At 44.7% G+C, this 12,796-nt stretch overlaps 2 protein-coding genes across 2 annotated transcripts; both read left to right on the top strand.

Moving 5' to 3' along the window:
* Nucleotides 1–4,037: 4,037 nt before the first annotated feature.
* Nucleotides 4,038–5,611, top strand: MYCFIDRAFT_210459 (uncharacterized protein). Its single transcript, XM_007925419.1, has 2 exons — nucleotides 4,038–5,191; nucleotides 5,245–5,611. The coding sequence occupies exons 1-2, from the start codon at nucleotides 4,109–4,111 to the stop codon at nucleotides 5,293–5,295; spliced, it is 1,134 nt and encodes a 377-aa protein (XP_007923610.1). The 5' UTR covers nucleotides 4,038–4,108; the 3' UTR covers nucleotides 5,296–5,611.
* On the top strand, nucleotides 5,604–7,885 carry MYCFIDRAFT_59450 (uncharacterized protein). The gene is made up of 3 exons (XM_007924443.1): nucleotides 5,604–5,676; nucleotides 5,745–7,479; nucleotides 7,534–7,885. Exons 1-3 carry the CDS (start codon nucleotides 5,666–5,668, stop codon nucleotides 7,714–7,716), a joined length of 1,929 nt encoding a protein of 642 aa, XP_007922634.1. The 5' UTR covers nucleotides 5,604–5,665; the 3' UTR covers nucleotides 7,717–7,885.
* The last annotated feature ends 4,911 nt before the right edge of the window (nucleotides 7,886–12,796 follow it).

Below are 12,796 nucleotides of genomic sequence, written 5' to 3'. Positions count from 1 at the left end.
TTTCTATAGGCGTTATAGATAGTAGTTAGCTTGTCCTACGCGTTCCGGATAGTACTACTCGCTATAGGTATTCTATAGAGTACTCGCTATAGGCGTTTTATAGGGTACTTACGGCCCCTTTAGGCTTACTACGGCTTAAAATAAGCTAAAAGCCGACTCTACTTAGCTATAGCCGAGGAACTTTAAAATTTCTTAGTTTACGAGCGGTTCGGAGATTATAGGAGTCGTAGTATATAGTTCGTAAGCGGTTCGGAGATTGTAGGAGTCGTAGTATATATCGTAAGGCTACGATAGTATTATTTCCGATGCTATATCGGTCGTTTATACCTAATCCGGCGGTATTTGCTCGAGGCGGTATACTCGAAAGGCTTAGCCTACGCGTTTCGGATAGTACTACTCGCTATAGATATTCTATAGAGTACTCGCTATAGGCGCTTTATAAGGTACTCGCAGTAGGCGTTATATAAGGTACTCGCTATAAGTAGTTCGAATACTATTTAGTAACTATAGGCGTTTTAGATAGTATCTACTATAAGCGTTCCGGAAAGTACTACTCGCTAAAGATATCTCGGATAATTATCGCTATAAGCGTTTCGAATATTACTACTCGCTATAAGCGTTTTTAGCAGTATTTGCTATAGGCGTTTCGGGCGTTTTGGATTAGACTTACTATAGGTATTCTAAATAGCACTTGCTATAGGTATTTTAGATAGTACTACTTGCTTTAAGCGTTCTTAGTAGTACTTACTATTAGCGTTCCGAATTAGACTTGCTATATACGTTCCGGATAGTACTTACTCTACGCGTTCCGGATAAGACTTAGTATAAGCGTTTCGGATTAGAATTGCTATATAGCGCGTTCTAAATAGAACTTAGTATAGGCGTTTTAGATAGTAGTGCTAACTGTTAGCGCTCTGGATTAGACTTACTATACGCGTTCCAAATAGTACTTACTATTATAAGTGCTCTAAGTTAGCCTTACTATAGGCGTTGTTAGTAACAGTTAGCTTATTCTACGCGTTCCGGATAGTACTGCTCGCTATAGATGTTCTATAGAGTACTCGCTATAGGCGTTCTATAGGGTACTTAGAGTAGGCGTTATATAGGGTACTCGCTATAGATAGTTCGAATGCTGTTTAACTATAGGCGTTTTAGATAGTACTTACTATAAGCGTTCCGGATAGTGCTGCTCGCTATAGTCTTAGCCTATAGGCCTTCCGGATAGTGCTTAATATAAGTATTTAGTTTCGGATTAGACTTAGACTTAATTTATATATTCCGGATAAGACTTTCTATAAGCGTTTTAGATTAGACTTAGTATACGCGTTCCGGTTTATATAGGACTAACTATACTAAGCGTTTAAAATAAGGCTTGTCCTACCGACTCCTACGCGTTCCGTATAGTACTACTCGCTATAGGTGTTCTATAGAGTGCTCGCTATAGGCGTTTTATAAGGTACTCGTAGTAGGCGTTATATAGGGTGTCCGCTAAAAGTAGTTCTAATGCTATTTACTATAGCCTATAGGCGTTTTAGATAGTATTTGCTATAGGCGTTCCGGATAGTGCTACTCGCTATAGATATCTCGGATAGTTACCGCTATAAGCGTTTCGAATAATACTACTCGCTATAAGCGTTTTTAGTAGCATTTACTATAGGCGTTTTAGATATAACTTGCTATAAGTATTCTAAATAGTACTTACTATAGGTATTTTAGAAAGTACTACTTGCTATAGGCGTTCTTAGTAGTACTTACTATTAGCGTTCTATTTTAGACTTACTATACGCGTTTCGGATAGTACTTACTATACGCGTTCCGGATAAGACTTAGTATAGGCGATCCGTATTAGAGTTACTATATAGCGCGTTCTAAATAAAACTTAGTATAGGCGTTATAGATAGTGGTGCTAACTGTTAGCGCTCCGGATTAGACTTACTATACGCGTTCCGAATAGTACTTAGTATTATAAGCGTTCCAAATTAGAATTCCTATAGTTGTTTTCGATTAAAGTTGCTATAAGCGTTTTGAATTAGACTTACTATACGCCTTGTAGGCAGTACTTGCTATAAGTGTTCCGACTCGGAAAGAACTGCTTACTACAGACATTTCGAATAGTACTCGCTATAGGTATTCCGGATAGCAATTACTATAGGCGCATTCCGGCTCGCTATAGGCGTTTTTTAGGGCACTCGTAGTAGGCGTTATATAGGGTACTTGCTATAAATAGTTCGAATACTATTTAGCTATAGGCGTTTTAGATAGTATTTGCTATAAGCGTTCCGGATAGTACTACTCGCTTTAGGCCTTCCGGGTAGTACCTAATATAAGTATTTAGTTTCGGATTAGACTTAGACTTACTATATATATTCCGGATAAGACTTTCTATAAGCGTTTTAAATTAGACTTGCTATACGCGTTCCGGCCTATATAGGACTAACTATACTAAGCGTTTAAAATAAGGCTTATCCTACGCGTTCCGGATAGTACTACTCGCTATAGGTATTCTATAGAGTACTCGCTATAGGCGTTTTATAAGGTACTCGTAGTAGGCGTTATATAGGGTACTTAGCGCTCGCTATAAGCAGTTCGAATACCTATAAGCGTTTCGGATTAGACTTGCTATACGCGTTCCGGTTTATATAGAACTAACTATACTAAGCGTTTAAAATAAGGCTTGTTCTACGCGTTCCGGATAGTACTACTCGCTATAGATATCTTAGATAGTTACCGCTATAGGCGTTTCGAATATTACTACTCGCTATAGGCGTTTTTAGTAGTATTTACTATAAGCGTTTCGGATATAACTTGCTATAAGTATTCTAAATAGTACTTACTATAGGTATTTTAGAAAGTACTACTTACTATAAGCGTTCGTAATAGTACTTACTATTACCGTTCCGAATTAGACCTACTATACGCGTTCCGGATAGTACTTACTATACGCGTTCCGGATAAGACTTAGTATAAGCGTTTCGGATTAGAATTACTATATAGCGCGTTCTAAATAAAACTTAGTATAGGCGTTATAGACAGTAGTACTAACTGTTAGCGCTCCGGATTAGACTTACTATACGCGTTCCGAATAGTACTTAGTATTATAAGCGTTCTAAATAAGAATCCCTATAAGTGTTTTAGATTAAAATTACTATAGGCGTTTTAGATTAGACTTAGTATCCGCCTTATAGGTAGTACTTACTATACGCCTTATAGGTAGTACTTACTATAAGCGTTCTAACTCGGAAAGAACTACTTACTATAGATATTTCGAATAGTACTCGCTATAGGTATTCCGGATAGTAATTACTATAGGCATATTCCGGAAGTAGTTACTATAGATATTTAAGACTATCTTGCTATAAGCGTTCCTAATAGTGCTCGCTATAAGCGTTTCTAAATAGTGCTTTCTAATATCTATAATGCGTTCCGGATTAATATTACTTTTTAGTATTAGCGTTTTAGATATAACTTACTATACGCGTTTTAGATTAGGCCTACTATAGGCGTCTAGATAAGACTTTAGCTACTCGTCGCCTTAGGCTTCTCGTGTGGCTCTTCGAGCTACATAAGCCCTAGTTACCAAATAGGCTCTTAGAGAGAATAGCTATACAGGGCTTGATTGAGATTTCTTAAAACTTACGTAGCGTCGGGTTACCGTTCTCGAAAAGTTTTGGCCGCCAAGAAATCGCGACTTTTGCTGAAACACAGTCTGGGCGGATGGCTGGGGCTCGGTTTGCTTATTGAAGTAGAATAGCCATGCTCCATGCAAGCCTCTCCAAGACATCAATAGTATCGAGCATGCCAATGACGGTAATCAGACTTGAGGAGAAGGACCTTTCTCGGCCGTAGGACATCAGCACAAATTGTCTACTGTGCATCCGATTCCGAAGAAGATGCGGTAGAATAAAGCGAGCGGTAAAGCGGTTCTTCGCGAACCTCGGCTTATTACAATCTTGGGGCCCGGGCTGAGCTCACATGGGATGAACTGCAGACAAGATCATGCAGACGCGTGTGGATTGCATTTAATGTAAACCTAGGCTACATTACTCTTTCGTACTCTTTCGCAATCTTAGAGACTCGCGTCACTTACCTCTCAACGCTGAAATTGACCATGACCTCGCGAACGCATCCCACGTTGATTAAACCACCACCTCCATCGGAAGACAAGGCGCCTATCGAAGACGTACTCGAACTCACACATCTCAATGACATCGAAGCCAACATGTTTACCAACACTAGACCACTATGGCATCCCCCGGGAGCTCGCGGCATTTACGGTGGAGCTGTAATCGCACAATGCCTGGCAGCGGCTCAGAAGACCGTTCCCGAGAACTTCTTGGTGCATAGCATGCACTGCTACTTCGTATTAAACGGCAACAGCGAGATTCCAATCATATATCACGTTGAGCATGTGCGCGAAGGACGGAGTTTCGCAACGAGAACAGTCCAGGCGCGACAGCGCGGGCAGCCAATTTTCACAACCACCTTATCCTTCATGAGGGAGGGCTCTGGAGGAAAGCAGACTGTGCAGCATCAGGCCGACATGCCAGACATTCCGCCACCTATGGACATTGAGCCGATCGATCATTTCAGAGGCGCAAAGAGTCCTTTCGTAACACAGAGAGTGGACATCAGCAATAATGACTCACCGTACCCACATCTTAAGAGAACAAGGCAATGGATCAAATGTCGAGGGAAGATCAGCGAGGAAGGAGGGACACAGGCGCATTTAAGTGCTCTGGCGTACATGTCAGATTCGTACTTCATTGGAACTGTGGCTCGAGTTCACAAGCTTTGGCGATACACGAGTGCGCTGAAGAGTAACGAAAAGATCAAGAACGGCGAGGACAATAGCGGGAAGGGACTGATTACGCAAGATATATTTGAGCGACTGAAGAAGATGGATCTGGAGACGTTGAAGAGAGTGGAAGGCATGGATGATGACATGATCAATCAGCTCCAGAGTTTGGAGATCAAGGATGGGAAAATAGTTGGCTTGAAAGAAAAGAGACCGGAGGTGGGCATGATGGTCTCTCTGGACCACAGCATATATTTCCATAATCCGAGGGGATTCCGCGCAGACGACTGGCTATGCGCAGAAGCAGAGACTCCGTGGGCGGGCGATGGACGAGGCTTCGTCTTGCAGAGAATATTCTCGAAAGACGGCAGGCTGGTGGCATCGTGCGTACAAGAGGTAAGCAGGAAGATGTGTTGGTGTAAATGTGCATCTATGCTAACCATTTACAGGGTGTGGTGAGGCTCAAGCAGGAGCAGAACGCGCCAGGCTCGAAGCTATAGTGTGGTGTTGACTAGATTTCCTGAGAGGGCTGCTGTCATATATTGTTCATTCAGCGAGCGTCTGTCTAGACATAGGGCGTAGTATTATAGACGGCAGGGCAGAGTGCTGCGTGGTGAGAGCTGGTGGATCTCTCAGGTACAGAACCATTGGTGGCGGCTCATGCAGCCGAAATGCGGGCTTCTCCACAGTGTCCGCCGGCATGGGTCTATGCCGGTAGTAAGACCCCTCCATTTTATTAATTTATTCGACTCATACGGCGCCTGTTGACTCTTGCGCCGCACAAAGCGAGACACGGCGCTGTGAACTTCTTCCCTATCCCAACCCTTAGAACTACCACTGTCTGCCGCCTTGTGCTTGTAGAACAGGAAAATGAAGGGCATGTTCGTGAACACCTGCGCTCCAATGCCCACACCCCACCAAGGTACTGACCAAAGATGTCTACGTCTAGGCTGAAAGATCCTTCCAAGAAATACCGTCGATTCAAGCCATTGAAGCTCGAGAACCGACAATGGCCTACCAAGACCCTCGACAAGGTGCCGCGATGGCTGGCAACAGATTTGCGCGATGGCAACCAGTCGCTGGTTGACCCGATGGACGGCGAGCAGAAGTGGCGATATTTTCAGATGCTGCAGAAGCTTGGCTACAAGGAGATTGAGATCTCATATCCCTCGTCGGGAGATACAGACTACGACTTTACACGGAAACTCGTGACAACCCCAGGCGCAGTGGACGATGATGTGTGGCTGCAGGTTCTGTCGCCGTGTCGAAAGGAGTTGATCAGGCGGACTATCGACAGTCTGAAGGGCGCAAAGAAGGCCATTCTGCACCTTTACGTGGCCACAAGCCCATGCTTCCAGCAGATCGTGTTTGGCATGAACAATGAGCAGCAAATTGAGCTGGCTGTGGAGTGCACTAAGTATGCTCGATCTATTACAAAGGACGATCCGAGCACTGCAGGCACGGAATGGGCATATGAGTTCTCGCCAGAGACTTTCTCTGATTCTGATCCAGAATACGTGATCCAGATCTGCGAGGCTGTCAAGGCGGCGTGGGAGCCCTCGAAGGAAAATCCAATCATTTTCAATCTGCCTGCAACAGTCGAAATGAGCACACCGAACGTGTACGCCGACCAAATCGAATACTTCCACACCCACATCTCCGAGCGTGAAAAAGTCGCCATATCTCTGCACCCGCACAACGACAGAGGTTGCGCGGTTGCTGCCGCAGAATTGGCACAGATGGCTGGCGCAGACAGAGTTGAAGGCACTCTCTTCGGCAACGGCGAGCGAACAGGAAATGTCGACCTTGTGACTTTGGCTTTGAACCTATACACTCAGGGCATTCATCCTGGAATCGATTTCTCCGACATCAATAGCGTGATCGACATTGTGGAGAAGAGCAATAAGATACCGGTACATCAGCGTGCGCCATACGGTGGGTCTCTGGTCACATGCGCTTTCTCCGGCTCGCATCAAGATGCTATCAAGAAGGGCTTCAACCTTAGAGACAAACAAAAAGCTGGTCATGAAGACCCGTGGGTCATGCCTTACCTCCCGCTGGACCCACAGGATATCGGTAGAACTTATGAGGCTGTCATTCGAGTCAACAGCCAATCCGGGAAAGGCGGCGTTGCCTGGATCATCAAGCGAACACTTGAGCTCGATTTGCCTCGCGGTCTACAGGTCGCTTTTTCCAAGATCGTTCAGCGAGAGACAGACATGCTTGGACGCGAGCTTTTGGCGAACGAGATTAAAGATCTGTTTGCGGAAGCGTACCATCTCAACAGAAATCCACGCTTTGGCTTGGTAGATTACGATATCACGACAGATCGTTCATCTTCTCCTGCTCCACCTGAGAAGGGCAAGACCGCCTCGAATCGCAACCTCCGCAGGAAATTCATGGGTGTGATCGAGATCGATGGACACGAGCACAGAGTGCAGGGTGTCGGAAACGGTGCTCTCTCTGCTTTGGCCAATGCCTTGAAAGGTCTGGGTATTGACCTGGACGTCGTAGATTACAAGGAGCATGCCATCGAGCGCCAGATTGGAAAGCGAGTCGACACCCAGGCTGCAACCTACATAGAGTGTACAGCCGCCGGTGCTGCGCAGAAAGTCTGGGGCGTCGGAATTCATGAGGACGTGGTGCAAAGCTCTTTGATAGCATTACTGGGTGCAGCATCTTCGGTAAGCTCACTGTTACCTGAACTACGGCGCGAAGCGGCTAACAATATCGTCCAGTTCCTCGCATCGAGACCCGGCACGCCAGTCACATTCAAGCCCAAACGATCGAACACGGAGCACCTTGAGGTTGGGCCTGACCTCAAACAGGAGCAACGCGCGTTGGATGGAGCGCCAGAAAGTGCTCCTGATGCATCAAGTAAGATTGTTGCGGGTCTGGAGAACCAGGTCAATGGCAGCTAGGCGATGGCAGGCTGAAGACCATCTCGAAATATGTATTGCATTGAGGAGCATGTAATCAGATCGGCGTTCGTCAGCGGACAGGAAAAGTTTGAGATACCTGTTGGAGCAACCGAAGTGCATTTGCATTCTCACGGAAGCAAGATCGCTCCATATCCATACTTTGCTCTCCATTATCTACCGTCAGAACGGCTCTCAGTTGAAGGATTCAAATCATTCCTATCAACACTGCACGTCAATATAGGGTATGCCTATACCCATAATGCTATGCCACCACACAACGGCCAGATCCACACTGTGCCCGAGACGCCATCATCTGAACCAAGGTATGGCCTGAGATGGCGCAGCAAAGCGAATTCATGCTCCCTTCTGGACGCATCTGTGCTTCTTTTGATCCAGTGTATCTCCTGCTTTTAGCTTCACTCTCCTTCCTGATTCGTATTTCGTGGGATGAAATTTCTCGATCAATCATGCGCAGCGTTCGATGATAATCTGGCACAGGTCACAAGCAAGAAGATATGCATAATGATCAATTCCTCGAGCTGTGGCCTGAAAGCCTCTGATGGCGATCTCTTTACTGCTTGCCGTCCTATCTTAAATGCTACCGCCTTATTCGTTGTGATGATTCCGAGTTCTGCTGTGAGGCTAAATCCTCGAGCGTTTTCAATGACCGTAGAGACCTGAGCTAGATGGCCTTTTTCCTGGTATCATGCTCTGCTTCTGTGTCTTTGGAGGAAGCTTTTGTGATTATCAAGACAGAGTCGAGCTTGACGATGATATTTCAGGAGTTGCAGTGAAGTCTGCTCAATCTTCCTGTTTGTCTAATGGTAGAATGATTGTTCTCCAACGAGACTTGGAGCGAAGGAACTCTGCGCAGTGTCATTGCTGTTAGGAAATTATACATGATAAAGTGCTCGATGAGGTTAATCGTCGTCATGGAAATTAAACGGATGTCTTGAGTGCATGTATATGTCTTGCAACGACGTTCCTAATGATGGATGCAAGAATTCGCTCAGCTCGTGAGGAGCCAGGACCTACATCTCGGCTCGGCACTTGATCTATCAAATTATGCGAAGACTCCGTACAATTGTGTACTTCACGGAGTGGTCCTGCCGGCCGCTCTTGCTGATATCATGACTTACTTAGGTTGATGCCTCCTCACGGTGGGCCAGTATGGCTAAGTCGACGGTCTGGGTCACGACAACACATTTTCCTGCACCAATATTGAAGTTCGAATGTCGAAAACTTCGCGTTGCTCGGCAAAGTCTTCATGCTCAGGCTCGCCAGTCTTGGCCTGCAAGCATTCTGCCGCGAAAGCCTTTCAAGGGCAAGGCTACATGAAGGTAACAAACGACAGGCAAAATGACTCAAGTCAAGTAGAGCACACGACCGAGGGCTCGGAGTGAAGCCCTACTTTGCACTTGTCGGTGAACGTTCTTCTTGCGAGTCCAGCCTGCTCGATATCCCGGAGATCAACCTGGTTTTGGTACGTCATCGAACGAGCTCCGCATGGCGATGGTGATGCTTCTGTGGTAAGAATCTCGGGGCCGAGCCAAATCTGGACGGCTGGAAGTGTAGAATTTCTTATAAAGTTGTCAAGGCCGTACAGAATCGAGGTCTCTAGGGGATAATTGTTTCTAGGCCGGATAATTGTATTAGTCTAGGAACAGATACCCTGTATATATCTTAATAAACTCGAGCCTTACTATTATACCCTAGAGTCTAGGTAAATATATGCTTCTAGGCGGCTACGCGTACCTAGAAGTGCGAGCGAAGCTTTCGCCTTATAGCTAGCTAATAAGAAGCCGCTATCGTTATCGTATTAATTACACTTAAGAGGTATAGCAAAGAGTATAGAAATCGCATTTTTAACGAAATCGTATATTTAACGATAATTAGTATACTCGTAACCCGGACTATACTAAATAGGCTTATTATTACGTAACGGACAGACTAGAGCAGACTAGAGCAGTCTCGAAGGTCGAAGTCTATTATATCGCTATCGCTCTATACGGACTTCGACCTTATTCGAGATAGCTCTACTACCTCTAAACTATCTACTAAGTATCTAATATCTCGACGTCCTTACTACCGCTATAATTAAAATCCGAAGAGAGCATTGCCTCGATCCGAGCCTCTACCTCTACCTCTACCTCCGCCTCCGACTCCGCCTCCTCGTTATTAGGTATCGCCTCTATCTAAGCGATTATATCTACCTCCTCCTATACTTGCTTCTTCCGACGCTCCTCGTCGATCCGCTCCTAATAACGCCGCGCGACGTCCTCTATAGTATAAACTAGTATAGATAGGAGCGTACCGAGGTTAGCGGGTAGTACTAGGCGGTACTTATAATCTACGTTAGCGGCTAATATAGCTAAATAGCTAGAGCGAGTTACGCTAGCCTAATCTATAAGCTTAGACTAAGAGCTAAGGATACGAGTAGGAAGGCGGCCGGATATAAGAATATAGAGATTATAGATAGCAATAGTACTATACGCGGAGGCATTAGTCTGCCGCGTAGCATCCTCGACCTCCTCGTGCTTCTAGGTATCTTTAGGAGGCTAACCGGCCTCCTAAGCGCTATAATAAATAGATAGAAGTTTAGCAAACGAGAGAATAAGTCGGACGCCGTTGCTACCGATCGTACGAGTACTATCTACGCGAACATTAGGCTAAGAGTTCTAGGTTTGTATAATAGTAGTACGAGGGTCGATCTTAGCTACAACTAAATAGCTATTAGAAGAGTAGATTATATAGACTAGCCGAAGATTAGGCGTAAACTTAAGACTCCGGAGGGCGTAGAGTATATCTATTATATTCGTCTAGTACTAATAGCAACCTTTAGTAGTAGCAGATGCCTACTAATGTAGGTTAATAGGCTAGGCTATAGTCGTAGTTAGCTAACTAAAGTCTCGAATAATCTTACGAGCAATATTAACTATATCGTATGCTTGTCGCTCGTCCGTACTAGATAGGAATAGGAGTCCGAATGCGTTGTTCGGCGTAATAAGCTATAAGTTGCCGTAGTCGAATATATGCTACTAAAGCCTAAGCAGGTCCGTTATAACTTTATCGTTGTACTAAGCGCGAACGAGATTATTAGGGTCGTAAGGATCTTTAGGTACGTAAGCAACTATATCGAAGAAAGCAAGGGAACGGCTACCGCCGGTCGTAGGCAACCTAATAAGAGCTAGGTTGTTAAAGGTATACCGACCCTAACCTTATATAATACGAGTATACTTAAACGCTAGGTTAGTAAGGCGAACTATCTTAGGCCGAGGAATCCGGTCTTAGTACTCTACTCGATTTCGTACCTACTAAATGCGATCCTTAGTTGCTTAGAGTTGTTAGTAATTAAGGTACTTCTTACGGTAGACCTCCTAGAAGATATCCTCGCTATTAGGATCGGTTAAGAAGCGAGACTAGTAAGACAACTATAAAGGGCGAGTAGTGTCGATTAGCCTAACTTCCCGGCTACTAAACCTACTAGCAAGAGCTATACCTAGCTCGATACGAACATAGGCTATAAATGTACGCTCTAGTTCCTCGTCCGTAGGCCGTACGCTTACTTAATAGTAGGCTCGTAAAGATAGCGATAACAATAATACTATCGAGGTAAGAGACTAGGCACGAGGACGCTTGCCTATAGGGCCTAGTTTAGCGCGAACTTAATCTCGAAGAAACTGCTATTATAGACGTTTAGCCTCCTAGATCTAACGGATAAAGAGACTACGCTCGATTGCGGGATTCGCGCCTAGCTTAGGATAATAGCGCTAATAACGAGGAGCTAGCTCGAGATAAGTTATTAGGCGATATACATATCCTAAACCTAGAGGGAAGCCTCTACTCTCTACTTCTGCCTTATCTGGTAGTGTTTAGTCGACTAGTATAGGATCGTTAGGCTGTAAATCTAGAAGCGGCTGCTCTTCGCCTAGTAATAGCAACTTAGATAGAACCCTCTAGATCTCATTATCGTTGTCTATATTCTCGTCTAGTTGTCGCTAGTAAATGCGCTAGCCTAGAGTATTAAGAAGGCCGTTAGAGAAGGAAGATAAAGGCCCGCTAAAGTCGAACCTACGAGAGGATAGTACTAGAGATATAGGAGGCTCTAGAAAGAAATGCCCCCGTCTCTAATACTTATCCGCAATACGTATACGCGCGATACTAGTCTTACCGAGATTACGGATTCTCTAGAAGTTAAAGGCGCCCTCAATTATTAGACCTATATAGCTCTTTATACGGGAGAAGGCTATATAGGTAAGCCCCGCTAAGAAATCCTTAAGGCTAAGCTTAATAACAGCCTTGTCGAGCGTTATACCTTGTGCCTTATAGACGGTTAAAGCATAGGATACAGTTAGCGGAAACTGTTCCCTCTAATCGTCTTAGCTATCTACGTTACGCCGAATACGGAAGATTAGTATAATCTTGCGGCTATCTACCTCGAATAGCGCAGGTGCTTTATCCTTAAGACCCTTAAACGCGATAAAAAGGCAGAGAGGTAGTACTTAGCGGAGGTTCTTATCGCGTACGGACTCCGGCTAGATAATGTCGTACAAAATGCCCTAGCGGCTATTTACTAAACTAAACTTAGTCTAGAGGTTAGTTAATAGCATAAGTTTGTATCTAATAGAGACCTTTAATAGAGCGTTAAGGTTGTAGACACTCTTACTATCGATAGTAGCTGTCTTAGCGCGATTATAGTCTGCGTAGATCGGGAGTACTAGATTGCTAATATCTCGTAAACGTTAATAATTAAGCTCGTCGATATTAGCGTTAGTAAAGTAGATTCGAATAGTATCCTTAAACTCCCTAAGACGTACTATTACGTCTAGATATAAGGTATGCCGCTTCGTTAACGTCTGCTAGTGCGGCATCTATATATTACTAGTACGTAGCGCTTCGAGGGCCTCGCGGAAAGCGATCTAATCTAGACTCTGTCCCTCTTAGCGTATATTAGCTTTAAGCGAAAGCGACTTAGTAAAGCAGTAGTACATCGACTAGCTAGAGATTTCTTCTAGTGTCCGCGGCGTAGTATAGAATAGCGGTTTCTCGAAGACTAGCGTAAGCTAATAGAAGTCTCTAA

Source organism: Pseudocercospora fijiensis, assembly GCF_000340215.1.
Source record: "Pseudocercospora fijiensis CIRAD86 unplaced genomic scaffold MYCFIscaffold_2, whole genome shotgun sequence".
Classification (NCBI taxonomy): Eukaryota; Fungi; Ascomycota; class Dothideomycetes; order Mycosphaerellales; family Mycosphaerellaceae; genus Pseudocercospora; species Pseudocercospora fijiensis.
Note: the sequence above shows the minus strand (reverse complement) of the source record. Positions and strands in the feature narration are given on the sequence as shown.

What these genes read in the sequence shown, in the direction of transcription:
- MYCFIDRAFT_210459 (XM_007925419.1), top strand. Translation starts at nt 4,109, where the DNA reads ATGACCTCGCGAACGCATCCCACGTTGATTAAACCACCACCTCCATCG. An exon ending in TGGCATCGTGCGTACAAGAG is followed by an intron (nt 5,192 to 5,244) that starts GTAAGCAGGAAG and finishes AACCATTTACAG; the next exon opens with GGTGTGGTGAGGCTCAAGCA.
- MYCFIDRAFT_59450 (XM_007924443.1), top strand. An exon ending in TACTGGGTGCAGCATCTTCG is followed by an intron (nt 7,480 to 7,533) that starts GTAAGCTCACTG and finishes AATATCGTCCAG; the next exon opens with TTCCTCGCATCGAGACCCGG.